Source organism: Elephantulus edwardii, unplaced genomic scaffold, assembly GCF_000299155.1.
Source record: "Elephantulus edwardii isolate Elephantulus edwardi_28Jun2011 unplaced genomic scaffold, EleEdw1.0 scaffold00057, whole genome shotgun sequence".
Taxonomy (NCBI): Eukaryota; Metazoa; Chordata; class Mammalia; order Macroscelidea; family Macroscelididae; genus Elephantulus; species Elephantulus edwardii.
The window spans coordinates 1,771,507-1,791,539 of NW_006399807.1; the positions used below are offsets into that span (position 1 = coordinate 1,771,507).

The window sequence follows — 20,033 nt, forward strand, 5'->3', positions numbered from 1 at the left end:
TATAGATAATTCAAAGTATAAATATTTTATCTCCTAGCTCCCTGGCTCATTTTTCTATTTCATTTGTCAACTATAGCTAGGACTGGGTCAGTATGCATTGAGGGTGAAATTAATTGCTACTTCTTTCTGTCCTCTCAGGGTCTGTATTCCAGTGTGGTGTGTCCAGGTACAATGTTGACCAATTTAACATATGGAATTCTACCTCCCTTTGTATGGACACTGCTGATACCAATCATATGGCTGGTAATTAATGGATATTTCTTTTTAAAAATTTATTTAATCTATCTATTCGGGAACTAAAAAAGATACATTTAAGAGTATTATGAATTTACTCTACCATGTGTATATTGATTGATTATACTGTGGTAGCTTGCCCATTGCTGTGATCCTAGAAGCTATTCCACCAGTAATTCAGATAGCAGTAAGGTAACCCATAATGGATGGTTTCAGTAGCTTCCAGACTAGGAGGAATGACCAGATGATGTATTTCTAAAACAACTGATCAGTGAAAGTCTGTACAATCTCCCCAGCCTCTAACCAACTGCTGATCAAAAAAGCCTACCTTCCAGGTCCAAAATGCTTTAAATAAGAGGTTCCCAGGCCCCAACAGACTGTTGAAGACCTGCCTTCTGGGTCTCAACCACTTTAAATAAGAGGCTTCTAGTCCCTAACTGATGCTGCTGAAGAAAGGCCTACCTTCTGCGTACCAACTGCTTTTAAAAAAGGGACTCCAAGCCTCTAGCCAACTAGGAAAAGTTCCTAGGTGGTCTGTAGATATGTTTGAGGGTAGCTGACAGGATTTGCTGTCATCTAGATGAACTAGACATCAGATATGAAAGGAGTCAAGAATGGCCTCAAGAGTTTTGAGTTGAGTAATTTGAAGCATGGGGTTTACTAGAATGGAAGACTGAGAGAATGAGGATTTTTAGAGAATTTACATTTTAGCCACTATTATTCTGATTCCTTATGTATTGCTACTACTGAAGTTTACCTTTTTCCCCTAAAAATATTTCTGATAGTCTGTTTTTCTCTCCAGATGAAGTAGGAAATAAGAGAGAACAAGACATAAATACTTTTTATTAAAAAGTTTATCATCTTTATGGGAGATAAAAGTTCATAAATAATTATGTTATGTATCTGATGGTATTAGAGATGCAATAAAGAGATCAGAAACAGACCATCAGTTATTCATGTGCAAGTTCAAATTGAGACCAAAGAAAATTTTAAAAAGTCCATAACTATTGAACACCAGTGATCAAAGATCATCTGAATTGTGGGATGACATCAAGGATATCATTCATGAAGAGAATAAAAGGTCATTACAAAGACTGAGGAGAAAGAAAAAACTGAAATGGAAGTCAGAAGAGACTCTGACAGTCACATTAGAGCATTGTAAAGCCAAAACTGAGGGAAAGATTGTGAAGTAAAAGAGCTAAATAGAATATGTCAAAGGCCAGTTCAAGAAGACAAAACAAAATATTATAATGGAATGTTCAGAGAGCTGGAATTGGAGAATTAAGATAGAGGAACTCTCTCTGTACTTTTCAAGCTGAGGGAACTTAAAAACAAATTTAAACCTTGACTCACAATATTGAAGGATGCTTTGGGCAATATGTTGAATAATCCAGGAAGCATTAAAAGAAGATGGAGGGAATACACAAGAGTCAGTGTATCAAAAATAATTGACTGACACGGAAAAATTGTAGGAAATGCCATATGAACAAGAGTCAATGATAATGAAGGAAGAAGGTGAAGTTGCTCTGAAAGCATTGGGAAAAAATAAGGACCTAGGAATTGATGGGATATAGATTGATGTTTTTCAACTAACAGCTGCATCCCTGGATGTGCTCACCAGTCTATGCCAGGAATTTTGGAGGACAGCTGTCTGGCTGACTGACTAAAAGAGAGCCATATCTGTTTCCATTCCCAAGAAAGGTGGTTCAATAGAATATGGACACTATTGAACAGTATCATTAATATCACAAGGAAGCAAAATCTTGTTGAAAATCATTGAAAAATGGCTAAATCAGTACATAGATAGGGAAGTACTACAAGTTCAAGCAGGATTTAGAAGAGGCTATGGCACCAGGAATGTCATTGTTGATATCAGATGGATCCTGGCTGAAAATGAAGAATACCAGAAGAATGTCTGTTTATGCTTTTTGACTATGCAAAGGCATTTGACTGTGTGGAACATTGAGAAAAATGGGAATCCCAGAACACTTAATTGTGCTCATGTGAAACCTATACTTAGACCAGGAGGCTGTTGTGCAAACAGAGCATGGGAATACTACATGGCTTAAAATTAAGAAAGATATATGTCAGGATTATAGCAACAACAACAGGGTTGTATCTTTTCTCCATACCTATTCAATCTGTAAGCTGAGCAAATTATTTGAGAAGCTGAACTCTATGAAGAATGTGGCCTCAAGATCAGGGGAAGACTTCAATAACCTGCATTATGCAGATGAGACAACCTTTCTTAAAGTGAGAAAGAGTTGAAGTACTTGTTGCAGAAGATCGAAGAATATACTTCACTATGGAAAAGCCTTCACTATGGATTACAACTCAATGCTAAGAAATAAAAAATTCTTACCACTGGACTGACAAGCAACATCATGATAGATGGAGAAAAGCTTGAAGTTGTCAACTATTTCATCTTACTTGGATCCACAGTCCCTAGATACCAACAGTCAGGAGACCAGGAGACATGAGGATTAATGACGTCAGTTTGAGAACTAAGGGGAGTTTGTTTCAGGCAGTGGTCCTTCTGATAACTTGCTATGCATCTCAGAGGTGGACAGTGAGTAAGGATGACAGAAGAAGAATTGATGCCTTTGAGCTGTGGTGTTGGAGAAGAGTACTGTAGATCCCATGGATGACCAAAAGAACAAGTACAGCCATAGTGCTCCTTGGAGTCAAGGATGATAAAGCTTAGTCTCACATATTTTGGGCATGTTGCTAGGAGTGGTTGTTGCTTGGAGAGGGACATCATTCTTGGAAAGGCGGAGGGGCTGGTGAAAGAGAGGAAGACCCTCCACCAGATAGATTGACAGTGACTTCTGCAATGGGCTCTAGTATGGCGGAAGGTGTGAGGATGGCACAGGATAAGACAGGTTTAGAGCTATTGTTCATAGGGTTGCTGTGGGTCATACTTGACTGAATGGCACTTAACAACAACTGAAAGTCTTATGAATGACAGCAGAACATTGTCTGATAGAATGTCAGAAGATGAGCCCCTCAGGTTGGAATGCATTCCAAATACCACCCTGGAAGAGTTGTCTGTTCAGAGTCTAGTTGAACCACATGACATGGATTGAGTAAATTTTCAGGACTTTCATCTTCTGATGTGGCATCGAATTGAGAAGAAACAGCTACAAATATTCACTAATAATTGGAATTTAGAATATACGAAGTATAAATTTAGGAAAATTGAAAGTTTTCAAAAGTGAAACTAAACTCTTAACGATTTATATTGTAGACATTTAGTGAGCTTTTCATGAACTGACACTGTTGGCCATTTTCAATCCCATGGTCTACGATGCCAGGAATGAAAAATTGAAGAAGGATGGCATCACATTCATTGTTAAAAAGACCATTTCAGATCTCTTCTGAAGTACAATGTTGTCAAGGATAGGATAATATCTATAATACTTATGAAGAAGGTCAATTGATATTATTATTCAGATTTATACACTAATTACTAATGCCAAAGATAATAAAATTGATTTTTTAATTGTAACTTTATTTTATTTCTTAATATATTCCATGAATGCAGTACTCTGCAAAGAAACTAAAAGAGAAGAAGCTATAAACTATTGTCAGGATTTTTGTTTAAAATTTCTCATCCATTTAAATAAAGTTATGACCTTTCAACTTAAAAAAAATCATATGAAAATAAAGAATATTGAATTATTTTTTCCAACTATAAAATGATAATATTAATGTCTACCTTGAAAGTAATTACAGAGTGAGATGTTACATATAAAATTTCCTTCTGTGTCTTGGGTCTATAGTCAAGTCCTCATGAAGTATCCATCATTAACTTCTGTTCTGTGGACATTTGGAATTTTTTAATGAGTCTTTTTTGTTGGATAGTTGGCTGTTTATTGGTTCTAATTCCTCTTGGCTTATCTATTTCTATAATTATTTATATGTTTGAGGCTACTATTTTGGCATTGCATATTGTGTAGTAAATATATGAAGGAAAAGAAGTGAAAAAATAAAAAGAAAAGGGGGTTTGACTTTACATAGAGCAATGTAGGAAGGCCTACCCAAGAGTGAATGAATTTGGACAGAGACCTCAGTGCCCTGAAGGAAAGAGAAAATACATTTAGGAGGCTAACATAGTGATACAAATAAGAGAGGAAAGGAGAACACCTGTAAAGTCCAACAATAAATTGATTTTTTACCAACTAACTTCTGCAGTTTGAAACTTCAGATATGCGATCAAGATGCATTGCAAATTGCTGGTAAATGTTGGAAAGTTGGAAGCGAAGGATTGGTGGTTGGAAAATGTAGTGTTGGTCATAGCAATGACAGTGGAGATTGTTTGCTAGAATTTTGCAAGACCAATGACTTAGTCATTACAAATGTCTTCTTTGCAAAAACATATACAGCAACTTTACACTTGAAACTCACCAGATGGAATAGACAAAAATTGGATAGACTCTGTGGAAAGAACCAAGTTCATCAGTTAAAACAAGTCAAGGACAAACTGTGGAACAGACCATCGATTACTTACATACAAATTCAAGTTGACACTGAAAGGAAATGTAAATAAGTACATGAGAGCCAAACTATAAACTTGAGTATATGCCGTCTGAATTTAGAGACTATTTCAAGCATAGATTTGACATAGTGAACGCTAAAGACACATTTGGCACATTGACCTCAAATGATCAGATGAGTTGTGAGAAGATAGCAATGATACTGTACATAAAGAAAGCAAAATGTCACTAAAAATACAGGAAAAAAACCCAAAAGATCAGAAAAGATGTCAGAAGAGACTCTGGAACTTAATCTTCAACTTAGAGTAGTAAAAAATGAGAGAGTTAATAAAATGAACAGAAGATTTTAAAAGGAGGAACATTTAAAGTATTTTAGTGACATGTGTAGAGACTTGGAGTTAGAGAAAATCAGAGAGAAAAAGAATTTGCTCAGCATTTGTTAAACTGAAAGAACTGATGAAAAAATTCAAACCTTGATTTGTAATGAATTATTCCATATTAAATGATTCGGGACACATGAAAAGAAGATTATACACAGAATTACTGTACCAAAAAGAAATTATCAACAGCCTTTCATTTAAGGATGTAAAATAAGATCAAGAACTGATGATCTTAAAAGAGGAAGCTCCAAACAACACCAAGGACTGTAAAAAAAAAAAATCACACTCCAAGAATTGATGGAATACAAATAGAGATGTGTTTCTGCAAACAAATCCAGCTCTGGAAGTGCTCACCTGTCCATGTTAGGAAAATCAGAAGACAAGTTACCTGGTTAAACAACTGGAAGAGTTCTGTATTTGTGCTTTTTATAAAGAAAGGTGGTCTAACAGAGGGCTAATGAGAGAACATTAATGTCTTAAGTCAGTCTCTTCTGAGATATACAAGAGTTTATATGAGCAAGCAAAAGCAGCAGAGATGGAGAAAGACACCATGCCACATGAAGATCACCAGAAGGCCAAAGAAAAGAAGAGAAGCAATAAAGACCCTACCCTAGAGTTGGCAGAAAGAATTAGCTAGCTTCCCAATAGAGTTAGTGCCCTGAATTCAGACTCCCAGCCCCCTAAACTGTGAGGAAATTGGTTTGTTTGCTAAAGACACCCACTTGGGGTATTTATAAATAGCAACACTAGAACACAAAAAGTTATGAATTGACGGAAGGAATTGAACCTGAAATTAGCAGAATTACATTTAAGTTGGGATTTAAAAATTTACTTAATCTGCAACAACTGCTTCTACTGCCCAGGACTCCCTCTTAATCACCATCCAGATATCCTTTTTTTCTTTGAGGGGATGCTTCTTCATCACCAGCTATAGGTTCCATGGGATCTGATATCATATAATATTGGGAAGCCTGTATTAAGCTGTGTTAAACTATTCTGTTTAGGGTTTCATTGTGCTACTGTGCATTAGACACAATGCCTAATGATTGTACAAGAAGGGGAGAGAATGATTGTATGCTATATGAGCATATAGCCATGCTTTGATTTGTTTTTTATGAGCCTCTTGCACAACTAATTCTTGCACAACTAATGTTATTTCATTACACTCTAGAAAATGTTACTTTTTAGGATAAATGCCTCTGCCTTGAAGAACTCAAGAGCAGATGGCTTTCTCTTCATTCTTTAGTAGTATCTTTTCTGTATGAAAAGCAGAGAAAAGCTATCCTAAGGAAAAACAATATGCTTTCATTTTAATAGTGTTTGACTTGGGATTGTGGGGATTAAGTGTTGTCTCTTTTTTAGACATCTTTAATTTGATACTTAAGAGAATTTAATAATCAGAAAGGCAGGCTTTCATTATTTAAATTAATAATGCTTTTGTGGCTATGTTCTAAACTCCATAGGTTCTTCTAAGTGCCTGTCCAATGATTATTGTTCTGTTTTCCTCAGCTTCGCTTTTTCACACATGCTTTCACTTTGACGCCATACAATGGAACAGAAGCACTGGTAAGTTACTAGAATTTCCATGGCTTTTACAGAGGCTTTACAGATGGCAGAAACAGTTCAAATAGAAAAGATAATAACAGAGTAAACTCTGGGAATATTCACGGTCCTCTTTAGAACCAAGCTGGGCTATCAGCTATATGCAAAGCATTAACAATGAAGTTTAGCATCCCCATGGTGGCACTAGATTTTGAGTCATCGTATTGGAGAAATGAGTATCTCACACACTGCCAAAAGGACATATACGTCAGTCTTGGAAAAGATACAATCACGGTATTCCTGGAAGTCAAGGATGATGAATCTTTGTCTCATACACTTTGGGCATGTTGTTAGGATGGGCCATTCCTTGGAAAAGGACATCATGCTTAAAAAGATGGAAGGTCAGAGAAGGAGGGGAAGACCTTTAATGACATGGATCGACACAGTGACTGTAACAATGGGCTTGCGTGTGTCAGAGATGGTGAGGATGGCACAGGATAGGGCAGGATTTAGATCCACTGTTTACAGGGTTGCTGTGAGTTATAGTTGACTGGAGAGGACTTAATAATACCATGACACTAGATATGATCATTGTAGGGAATACACTTCTGTACAAGCAAGATACCCCAGCAGATAGAAGATGGACAGAGTAGTAAGATAGTAGTAAGGAGAAGGGTAGGCAAAGCCCTCTGATGGGAAGGCAATCAGTGAGTGGTTCCCCATACAGAAATATGATTTGTGGAACAAGAATTTTAAAAAAGAACAAAACGTATTGCTGTCAAATCAATCCAGATTCATGGCTATTTGACATGTTACAGCCTATAATTACACTCCACTGGGGTTTTTTTTGGCTATAATATTTTTTTAATTATTATTTTATTAGTGTGTGTGTGTGTGTGTGTGTACCGTCAAATCGGATCTGACTGGTACAGGAGGAGATTGTCCCTCCTTTCCCGGCAGAGCATCTGGTGGATTTGAACCGTGCGCCTCTGGGATTGCAGTGCAGCTTCTTGCCACTAGGCCACCAGAGCTCCCCTTTTGGCTATAATCTTTACAAAAGCATATTTATTGTTATACATAAAGCATTTTTTGGCTATAGTCTTTACAAAAGCATATCTTTTTCTGTACTACAACTGGGTGAGTTTGAACTATCAATCTTTATGTTAGTAGCCACTTGCAGACTTCTTGTGCCACACAAAAATGGACACACACAAATTCAGTTCTCACTTCTCTATATGAATATTCTCTTTCCTCTGTTATTAGGAAAACCCACTGCTATTGAATTTTTTTGGATGCATACTGGCCCTAAAGTATTCCCACAGAGTGGCTGGTGGATTTGAGCTGGCAGCCTTTTTGACACAATCCCATTAGAGTTCTTTCTGTTAATATTGTTGTTGTGTGCCATCAAGTCAGAACTGACCCCTAGCTGACTTTCTGGTGGGTTTCCAGAGACAGTTAATCACATGAGAGGAGATTGTCCATTCTTCTCCCTCAGAGCAGCTGGTGGATTAGAACCATGTGCCATCAGGATTGCAGCACAGCTTCTTGCCACTAGGCCACCAGTGCTCCCTTCTGTTAACGTTAGAGGGTTAAACTCTTAACTTAATAGGAGACCAGTGGCTCTCTGAACCACCCATGATGGATCAGTTGTATGTTTCCTCATCAGTGACAGACATTACTAATGGATCATAGTGTTCTTTTCTGGTATACTCAGGTAATGTCTTTGAATATTTTTGAACAGAGGAATGAGAATATTCATAGAGGGAAGTGAAACTGGACTTTGCAGCTCCTGCTTTGTGTCCCTTTTAAGAGCACAATCTTCAAAGTGCTTTAGTTGTTGATGTCGTATCATTTATCTAGTGCTGCTATAAAAGAAATAACACAAGCGTGTGGCTTTAACAAGAGAGATTTGTTTTCTTACCATTTAGGAGGCCAGAAGTCTGCATTGGCTCAAGATTCATGATCTACACTAATCGTTTCTCATTGACATATTGAATATTTCAGCATTAAACAATTGTTGTTGTTGTTATGTGCCGTCAAGTATTAAACAATTATAGAAAATTATCTTAGTAAGAACAATGTAATTCTGGTATATGAATTGACTGACTGATAGAACAGACATCTAGAAATAATCCCACAACTCTTAGGAATTTGGTATATAATAAAGGTGGTATTCCAAGTCTCTGAGGAAAAGATGGGTTTGTTTACCATATAGTGTTACAGTAAGATGACATCATTTCTCTTCATGATTTAAACCAAAGTAAAGTCCAAAGGAATGAAAAGAATTATTTATATGAATTAAAATGTAAAAGACTAGGAGAAAATACGGAGACATTTTTAAATAGTTTCAGAATGGGGAGGCTTATTTAGTTAGAAATTTTGAAAAAAAAATTGCATTACCAGACTTTACTGTAGATATAATCTGAAGACTAGGTACAAAGTGGGAGAAAATTACTTGCCACTCATAACCTAGGCCAAGGGTTTATTACTACTGTAACAATGGGCTCAAGTATGCAGAGGATGTTTAGGATGGCACAGTATATGGTAAAGTTCAGCTCTGTTGTTCACTGTGTCACTATGAGTCAAAGTTGGCTCAGTAGCACCTAACAATGAGTTTCAAGAAATCCGTGGAAAAGCACCCCATTAGAATGATGAGTTTTTACCCATCTGTATAAACAGAGCAGTCTTACACTTGTCTTTGCCATATGAAAAGCTACTCAACTTCATTCACAAGAAACATGCATCTTAAAGTTACAATTAAAGAAGGTCTTTTTCAACTCTAAGCAGCAAAGATTAGAAACTTTGAAAATATGCTGTATTGATGAGAAATGGGGAAAGGAACACTCTTACCTTTCTGGAGGAGAATAAATTGCTCTCTCTCTCATTGCCGTGATGTTGGAACTAATTCATAGTTGAACCTCCAGGGGCTTCTGAGGCTGTAAATCACAGGGAAGGAGATTGCCCCTGTTTTGCCCTCAGAGCTCCCGGTGGATTTGAACTGCCAGAGAGGAGCCACCTTTGGGTTACCCGCACAACCTCCTACAATCTAGGCCTGTGGGGCTCCCTTAAGTTAATATATCTTCTGTCAGAGACTGTTAGGCAAGATCAGTTTCAATTGTAAGTGCTTATACTCTGTAACCTAGAAATGCCATATTTGGCATTTATCTTAAAGAGGTCCTCACACATATTTGAAAAGATGCATTCATCATTCATTGCAGCATGATTAATAGCAAAGACTAGCTGCAATCTATGTGTGCATTTACTGGAAACAACTTATATAAATTTTAATACATCCGTAAGTGGAAATATCATAGGTATTTGTAACAAGGAAACAGCTGTGTGTATATATTGATATTGAAAATTACCGAGGCACAATGTTTAACTGAACAATGAAGAATAATAGGTGGGATGGTGTATATATTATGCTTCCATCTGATCTAGAGAAAAGATATTTTTCCCCCTTTTTTATTAATTTTAATGAAAGTTTACAGAGACTTAGGGAAAAGAATTTTTATGTTTTTAAGTGAATATATTTTATTTGGAAGGATGCACTGGATACTAGTAAGCGTAATTGTATAAAAAGAGTGGAGGGCTGTGTGTATACCTGACCCCTGCTAACTCCTCAAAGGGATGTAATCCCCATCTCTATTACTGGGTCCACAATCTGTTGCCGTGAACACAGATGTCACATTTACATTATAAACTCACAGAACTCACAATTATGGGGCTTAGTAAGGAAGTTCACAGATTATAATGAAAATTGGCAGTTCCTCAGTCAGGACAGCTTCTCAGGCCCCTACTACCTTCAGCCTGTGGTTTTAGGCCAGTGTTAAAAACCTCTATCGTTGTGTACCACGAGGTTGGAACTAATCTAAGCTGACCCACAAGCAGCTTCTCAGAGGCAGTTAATTGCACAAAGCTCTGTTGTTGTTGTATGTGCTGTCAAGTCAGCTATGACTCACACTAACCCTATGAACAATGGCTCTGAACTTGAGCCAACCTCACCATCTCAGACACACCCAACCCCATTGCCACATTCACTGTGTCAATCCATCTTATCCAGGGTCTTGCTCTTCTGTGCTGATTTTCTACCCTTCTAAGCATGATGTTCTTTCTCCAAGGACTGGTCCCTCCTGGCGCTATGTTCAAAATATGGGAAACAAAGCTCTAAAATCCTTATTCAAAGGTGCAAACTGGTTTCACCCGCTCTCCAGGACAGAACTGTTTGTTCTTGGTATGTTCAGTACTCTTCTTCAGCACCACGACTCTAAAGGCATCGATGAGTCTCATTCACTGTCTAGCTCTCAGATGAATATCAAGCAATTGAAATGACCATGGCCTAAATTAGGCACCCCATAGCCTCAAAATTGACATTGTTGTTCTTTTGTACTCTGGAGGGAGCCTTGACAACAGATTTCCCCAGTGCAGTGCATCTTTTGATATCCTGACAGCTGGTGCCAAGAATGTTGACTGTGGACCCAAGCAAGATGAAATCATTACCAACCTCAATCCTTTCTCCATCTATCTTGATACTGCCTATTGGCCCAGTGGTAAGGATTTTTGTTTTCTTGCTGTTGAGATGCAATCCATATTGAAGACTGCAGTCTTTGGTCTTCTGCAGCAAATGCTTCAAGTTCTCCTCAGTTTCAGCAAGCAAGGTTGTATCATCTGCATAACGAAGGTTATTCATGTGTTTTCCTCCAATCCTAAATCTGTATTCCTCTTCTTAAAGTCCAACTTCCTGAATGCTCTGTCCCACATATAGATACACTCCTTTCTTGATTTCAAACCATGCAGTGTTCCCTTACTTGCGCAACAGCTTCCTGGTCTAGGTGTAGGTTTCACATTATGACAGTCAGATGTTCTGGGATCCCCATTTGTCTCACCATGCAATCCACACAGTTAAATGCCTTTGCATAGTCAATAAACACAAATACACTTCCTTCTGGTACTCTCTACTTTCAGCCATGGTCCATCTGACCATTAGCAATGATATCCCTAGTACCATGGTATTTCTAAAACCTCAATCCAGCTTGTATTTCTGGTAGGAATGAGGAAGCTGAAGAATTGAATGCAAGATTTCAATAAGCATCTTTGGAAGACAAAATTAAGTGTTATAATGAAATGTTCAAAGAGCTGGAGTCAGAAAATCAAAAGAGAAGAACCCACTCAGCATTATCAAGCTGAAGGAACTGAAGAACAAGTTCAAATCACAAATTTCAATATTTAGGATGCTATAGGTAATATATTAAATGATCTAGGAAGTGTCAGAAAAGTATGAAAGGAGTACATAGAGTCATGTACCAAAAATAATTGACTGATACAGAAGCTTTACAGGAAGTAGCTTATGATCAAGAACCAGTGGTGAAGGAAACTCTGGTGGCCTAATGGCAAGAAGCTGTGCTATAATCCTGAAGGCACGAGATTTGAATCCACCAGATGCTCTGCTGGCGAAAGGGGGGCAGTCTCCTCCTGTGCCAGTCAGATCCAATTTGACAGTACGCAAGAAGAAAAAAAACACCACCCAAAAAACCAAACACCAAAACCAACCAAACAAAAGAACCAACGGTGATCAAGGAGGAGGTTCAAACTGCTCTGAAGGAATTGGCAAAAAATAAGGCCCAGGAATTGCTGGAATATCAGTTTGGATATTTCAACGCAGATGCAGCCCTGGGTGTGCTTACCATGTTGTGCCAAGATATCTGGAGGACAACTACCTGGTCAGCTGCCCAGAAGAGTTCTCTATTTATTTCCATTCTCAAAAATGGTGATCCTACAGAATGTGGAAACTATCGAACAAAATCTCTACTATTCCTGTCAATTATAATGTCTTCCTTCCAGTCCTCCAGCCAGCTTAAAGCAAGGCCCATGGCTCAGGATGCTTGGAACAGCACCCCCAAGTAAGCCCTGTCTTACATTGTTCTCGGGCTCTCTACTGCTGTTGCTCTTCTGTGGTGTTGTTTTTGTTAGGTGCTGTCAAGTTGAGTTCAACTCATAGCAACCCTGTGAACAGCAGATCTGAACGCTGACCTGCCTTATGTCATCCTTATCATCCCTAACACTGTTTAACTTATTGGTGTATTCACTGTATCAGTCCATCTCATTGAGGATCTTCTTCTCTTTTGCTGATTTTCCACCTCTTCAAGCATGATGTTCCTTCCCAAGGAATAACCTCTCCTATCAGCATGCCCAAAGTATGGGAGATGAAGCTACGCCATCCTTTCCTCTAAGGAGCACTCTGACTGTACTTTTTCCAACACCTCTCTGTTTGGTCTTTTGGCAGTCCACAGGATATTCCACATTCGTCTCCAGTACAACAGTTCAGAGGCTCTCCTGCAGGTCTTAGACACCCTGGCCCCAAAGAACTTAAATCTGCTTCTTCTTTGCTGATAGTGAGGATCCCAATTCCTGCTACTGAACCTGCTCAATTTAACCTTGCAAGATGACCATTCCCCTCATGGATTGACGGTACACCTTATGTGTGTGTGTTCCTGCCCAGCTATGGCAATGTCAAGTCAAAGGCAGTGACTTCGGAAAGCTCTTTTAAACAATAAACCCATCACCCTATAGATTATCTCCAGCAAGTAACACTACGTGACTGGAAAATTGTGACGGGAGGTAGACTTTTTTAAACCATATTCTCCATTAATAAAATGAAACATCACATCATTGTGCTTCACTCTGGCATGAGTTGATTACCCACTCTCAAGAAGCTATTTATGCCTTGAACTTTAATTTAGGGATTCCAGGAGATAGTGGAAATGCGATTCTTTTACTTTAAAGAAGTTTCCAAAGTTATTAAGCAAGTTGCCCTACCATCCTCCTTCAGATTCCTACCATGGTTCCTGAAGGCACTGTAGCTGGCGAATGGTAATTGAGTGGGATTTAGATGTTGGAGTGAAATGCTAGCTGTAGGTCCCACTTGCGCTGGGCAGATATTTAGTAACAGTGTTCTTCCTTTCCAGGTATGGCTTCTCCATCAAAAGCCTGAGTCTCTCAATCCTCTGACTAAATACATGAGTGCCACTACTGGCTTTGGGAAAAACTATGTAATGACCCAAAAGGTAAATGTGTTTATATTTTTATGTTAAACATGCTTCCTACTAAGCTGGTGACCAGGTTCCTATTTCCCAGACCAGCTCTCTTCCCAGCTGCCCAGCTCACTTTCCTGGGTCTTCGTTTCTCCTGATGGTGCCACACTGACCTTTTTCCATTTCTTTCTGCTCCATCCTGCCTCTAAGCCTTTGCACATCTGTTCTGATTTAAATACCCTGTCTGTTCTTTCAACTACCTGATTTGTATTCATTTTTAAGGTCTCAACTCACATCTGAGCCTTCTGTCACACTGTCGACAAGTCAGGTCTGTTACTGGTTTGCTTGACCTCTTTTACTTGTTTGGTATAGCACCCATTCATCCTTGGACTTTCTTGTGAAAATATAAATCTTACAGCAGTGAGGATTACTTACTTCTTTTCTGTCATGGCACCATGTACACTGTGGTGTTATTGTTATGTGTCATGCAGTCGACTGTGACTCATAGCGACCCTGTGAACACTGGCTTTGAACCTTGCCCTGTCCTGTGCCATCCTCATTAGATCCACAGTTGAGCCCTTGTTACAGTCATTGTGTCTGTCCGTCTTGTTAAGGGTCTTCCTCTCATATGCTGACTCTCCACCTCTCCAAGCATGATATCCCTCTCCAAGGATGGGCCCCTCCTTACAGCATGCTCCAGGTGTATGAGGTGGAGTTTCACCAACCTCGCACCCATTATAGTTGTTCAATACATGTTACTGCAAGTTGGAACGTGAAGTGTCTTTCTCCATCAAGTTAACCTCCTGTGGGAGGTTCCAGCAACAGTTCAGGTTGTGGCAATATCAGCTTACAGAAAGTGATATTCTTTTGAAGAGTCAGTGAGTGGAGGGAGTCCAGAAAAAAACAAAACAAAACCACAGTACTGTGATTTTGGACACTGTATAACCTTGAAAAGGAAATGATAGAGTTACATGTAAGGAAATGAGAAGATCTATTTTGAACCTTTCAGAACGGTTTTATTTTTGTCATAAATGAGATTTGCTTTAGCTTCCCACTTTTCACTGCCTACTTTATTGCGCGGAGGCACGGGCATATAATAAATCAAGCTCACTTCTAACCCAGTCATGGTTTTTTTTTGGAGGCTATAAATCCCATAGGAGGAACTTGCCCATTTTACTCTTGTGGAGCTGCTGGTGAATTCGTACTTCCAGGGAGAGTTCAGCCTTTGGGTTAGCAGCACAACTCCTTATGGATTATATGCCACCAGAGCTAATCTCATAAAACTAGAGGGCGGTAAATTAGTTACTGCAGCAAGTCAAATAATTGGCATTGATTTATACTTTCTTTGGTGCCTTCCAGAATATGTTTGAACTACTAACTCCTTGAGATTATTTGCAAAAAAAGAGGTTCCTCAGGCAAGACCAGTTGAGTACTAGTTCTTCATGTCACCTCTGTTTTGAAGATTGTTAGGGGTACAGTGGTTCGGTGCTTAGCTGCTTACTGGAGAGTTGACAGTTCAAACCCATCAGTTGCTTCACTTGCTGAGAGATGTGCTCCTGTAGAGACTTACAGGCTTCGAAATGCCATGTGGCCATTCTGCTCTGTTCTGTAGGGTTGCTGAGAGTTGAAATTGACTGGGTGATGATGGTTTAGTATTTCAGAGACATGTGCTAAGCACGGTTAGCTCAGTAAAGGCTTTGAGAAGTCTGTGTGAAAGTGTTTACTGTTGGTTTATCCAAATTTCCACGATTATATAATGAATAGTTTTTTGTTTTGTTCTGTTAGGGTCTATGCCACCAGAGCTCTTTGAGGAGAAAGGAGAATTAGGTATGATGAGATGATTAAACAGCAGTTAGAATTTTTAAAAGCTCTAGATTGACCTCTTTTGTCCTTTTTAAAAAAATATTGGTTTGCATGCGAAATTCGTATACATTGTGTATCATTCATTCATATACATTGTGTATCATTCATGTACATTGTGTTTCATACATTCCTTCATTCACATTGTGTTTCAGTCATCATTCCCACACTGTTGTAGAAAATGAATCACCATTGATCTATGCCTATCACCCCATCTTTTCAGATCCCTATAGATCTATCCTAATTCCTTCACCTTTTGCTTCAACCCACCAAACTCTGTGACCCTGTGATTTTCCCCCTCCCCACCTTCAGCCCCACTTCTCTCTCTCCTTTCCCCATTGGACTTTTATCTACATCTTACTGGTTATCCTTGTATTTTTACAGTAATAGTCTTATGCAGTATTTGTCCTTATGAAACTGAGTTAGTTCACTCAGCATGATGTTCTCTAGTCTCTTCCATGTTATAAAGTATTTTACAAAATTATTGCTCCTGAGTGCTGTATAGTATTTCACTGTGTGAGCATACCAGTGTCTTAGCACATTCATTTGTTATTGGACATTTGGGCCGTTTCTGTGTTTTTGCTATTGTGAATAATGCTGCTGTGAAGATTAGTGTATAAATCTCCGTTTGTGTCTCAGTCCTGTTTTCCTTGGGTTATATCCCTAGTAGGATAGCTGGATCATATGGCATTTCTGTTTTCAGCTTTTTGAGGAAACACCAAAAAGCCTTGCAGAGTGATTGCTGTTTGGTCCTTTCTTATCACAGTTGTTTGGTGTCTTCTATCACTAAGTATAGAGGCTCTGGTGGCCCAGTAGGTAAGGACTTGTGCTGCCAGCACAAATGCAGGCAGTTTTAATCTACCAGCTCTGCAGGAGAAAGGTGGGCAATCTCTGTGCAGTGTACACTCTCTGAAAACCCTCTGGTGGGCCAGCTACAAGTTATTTCCGACTTGACAGTACATACTAACAAAAACAACATTGCTAGGTACAGTGTTGAGGAGTTAAAAGAGAGAGCAACATCTCAAACCACTCAGCCTGTTCTCAGAGATACCTCTGTAGGTTTGAGGGTTGAAGTTTGAATTGAGAGTTAATAGGCCATCAGGTCTCGGAGTTTCCTAACAATCCCCACCGAGTTGCCATTACAACTCTTCTTGTGCTAAGCTCCCCATTCCTTACCCTCCTAATATTTTTGGTTGGTTCCCGTATGCATGTTGAATGAATGCCTTTCTTTACAGACATTCCATTCATTACATTTCCCTTTGCTAACCATACCTATTTTTACTTCTTCTTCAGATGGACTTAGATGTTGACACTGCTGAAAAATTTTACCAAAGCTTGTTGGAACTGGAAAAACAGATTCGAACTACGGTTCAAAAATCAGATAACTGGGGCTGATGGTGACAGTCTCTGAAACACTTGTCTCGTCAGCACATTCTAGGGCAGCGAAGGTGGTTGAATTGATTGATGGACATTTGTAGTGCACTGTAAGCTGGGATTGTCTCTTTTTTTTCTTTTTCCAGCATTATCTCCAAGACTATATAGATGTATGGTCACTTGAGGGGGTGTAAAAAAAAGTGAAATATCATTTAGAGATTCCCCACAGTGATGTTATATTCCAATGACTGGAGTCACCCAACAAAATATCTATCTATAGTTCTTTGTTAATTGGAGCAAGATAGGCGATGGGCCATGGTGAGGCTTGGATAATGGACTTGCAAACACACAGGCTCTCTCCTTTCCATTTGGGCTGCCAACAGCAAGAAGAAGTATGGCCTACTTTGAATACTTTTTCAATAAAAGAGATCTTTTATTGATATTCTGTTAGTTTTGCTTACCAACCTGTTTTCATGACCTTATTTAATGGATGTAAACTTGCAGCCTAAAAATTATTTTCAATAAAATTTCATAGTGATTTTCAATAAAATTTTCTAATTGAATGATGACTAGTAGGATCTGAGTATTGAATACACTATAGTTGTTGTTATATGTCATCTAGTCGCCTGCAACTCATAGCAACCCTATGTACAACAGCTCTAAACCCTGCTCTATCTCTTGCCAGTCTTATTGTCTCCGGCACACCAATCCCCATTACCCCAGTCACTGAATCAGTCCATCTCATTGAGGGTCTTCCTCTCCTATGCTGACCCTCCGCTCTCCCAAGCATGACATTCCTCTCCAAGGACTGATCCCGCCTTGCAACATATCCAAAGTATCTCAGATGAAGCTTCAGAATCCTTGCCTTGAAGGAGCAGCCTGCTCTCTCCCTCTCTATGATGAACATTTTTGTTCTCCTAGCAATCAATGGTATGTTCAATACTCTTCTCCAGCACCACAGCTCAAAGGCATCAATTCTTCTATCATCCCTAGTCATTGTCTAGCTTTCTGGTGCATAACAAGTAATTGCAAAGACTATGGTCTGAATCAGGCGCACCTTAGTCTCCAGACTGATATTACGACACTCCTTGACACATACCCTTCCCAATTTTGAACCATGCAGTGTTTCCTTGTTCTGTTCTGATGACTGCCTCCTGGTCCAAGGATAGGTTTTGCATAAGCACAATCAAGCCTTCTAGGATTCCCATTCTTCTTAGAGTCAGCCACCGTTTGTTGTGATCAACACAGTCAAATGTCTTTGCTTAGTCAATGAAACAAATAGACATTCCTCTGGTAAAGAATTGGCAAAAAACAAGGCCTCAGGAATTGAGGCATACCTATTGACATTTCAACAAACCAATGCTGCCCTGTATATGTTCGCCAAGTTTTTCCAGGAAATCTGGAGGGCAACCACCCGGCCAACTGAGTGGAAGAGATCTATATTTGTTCCCATTCCAAAGAAAGGTGATCTGACAGAGTATGGAAATTATCAAACAGTATTATTGATATCACATGCAAGAAAGACTCTGCTAAAGATTATTAAAAATGACTGGGACAGCACAACAACAGAGAACTGCCTGAAGTGCAGGCTGGATTTAGAAAAGGCCATGGCACTATGGTTATTATAAAGCTAATGTCAAATGGATCATGTCTGAAAGCAGAGAGTACACTATAGTGGTGGGAAATGGCTAGGACCTGGCTCATGTATGACCAGTAAGCAGCAGCATCATAGATAAATATTGAAGTTGTCAACCACTTAATTTTGCTTGGATCCACAGCCAAAAATTTTCTATATGGGATCAAATTAACAACAGTAACTTTCTCCAAGTCTATTCAGTCTGTATGCTGAGCAAATGATTTAAGAAGTTGGACTATATGAAGAAGACTGTGGCATCAGGTGTGGAGAAAGACTCATCAACAGCCTGCACTGTATAGATGATACAACTTTGCCTGCAAAAATAAAAAGGACTTGAAGCACTTGCTGCCAAAGATCAAGGACTTTTCCAAAGAAGACAGCCTTCAATATGTATTGCAACTCATTATCAGAAAACAAAAACTCACCACTGGATCAACAGGCAACATCATGGGAGATGATGAAAAAATTGAAGTTGTCAACAATTTTATTTTACTTGTATCCACAGTCAAACCCCAACTTAGCAGCAGCCAATCAATCAATTAATCAATAAATAAAAAAAAATCACAATACCTGTCACATTGGGCAACACTGTCAAGGTCCTTTTTAAAGTCAGAATAGAGCAAGGAAAACACTGCATGGTTCAAAATTGGGAAGGGTGTACACCAGGGATGTGCCCTATCTCCATACCTTTTAAATCTATATGCAGAATAGATTATCTGGGAGGCTGGGGTTATGAGAAATATGGCATCAGGACTAGACGAAGATTCATCAACAATCTGTTAGGCAGATGACTCAACCCTGCTTGCTGAAACTGAGCAGGACCTGAAGCACTTGTTGCAGGAGGTCAAGGACTGCAGCATTCAGTATGGCTCAACATGAAACAAAGATTTCACCACTGGGCCTATTGACAGCATCACGATAGATGGTAAAGAAAGAGATTGAGATAGTTAACAGCTGTAGTTTTCTTGGCTCCACAGTCAACACTCTTGGTACCAGAAGCAGGAAGTTAAAAGATGAACTGCATTGGGAAAGTATGCTGTCAGAGCCCTCTCCAAATACTGCAGAGCAACAATGTCAGTCTGGAGACTAAGGTGCATCTGATCCAGACCATAGTCTTTGCAATTGCTTGCTATGCTTCAGAGAGCTGGACAATTACTAGGGATGATAGAAAGAAAATTGAGCTGTGGTGTTGGAGAAGAATGTTGAATATATCCTGGTCTGCCAGGAGAACAAACATATTTGGCCTGGAGACAGTGAAACCAGGATGCTCCCTGGAAGCCAGGATTCTGAGGCTTTGTCTGATATACTTTGGGCATGTTGCAAAGAGTGTCCAGTCCTTGGAGAGGGAGATCATGCTTGGAAAGGTGGAGGGATAAAGAAAGAGAGGAAGACCCTCAAGGAGATTAATTGATTCAGTGATTGGGGTAATGAGAGTAGGTGTGTCAGAGACAGTAAAGTTGGTACAGGGTAGAGCAGGTTT

General features: G+C 39.1%; 1 protein-coding gene across 1 annotated transcript in view; it reads left to right on the top strand.

Annotated features, from left to right (window-relative positions):
• The window catches only part of HSD17B7 (hydroxysteroid (17-beta) dehydrogenase 7), a 38,110-nt gene extending 21,172 nt beyond the window's left edge, over positions 1-16,938 (top strand). Inside the window, exons 6-9 of the mRNA XM_006887439.1 lie at positions 139-243; positions 6,620-6,676; positions 13,618-13,716; positions 16,837-16,938. Coding sequence (XP_006887501.1) covers positions 139-243; positions 6,620-6,676; positions 13,618-13,716; positions 16,837-16,938 — 363 coding nt within the window. The remainder of the gene's footprint in view (positions 1-138; positions 244-6,619; positions 6,677-13,617; positions 13,717-16,836) is intronic.
• Positions 16,939-20,033: the final 3,095 nt, after the last annotated feature.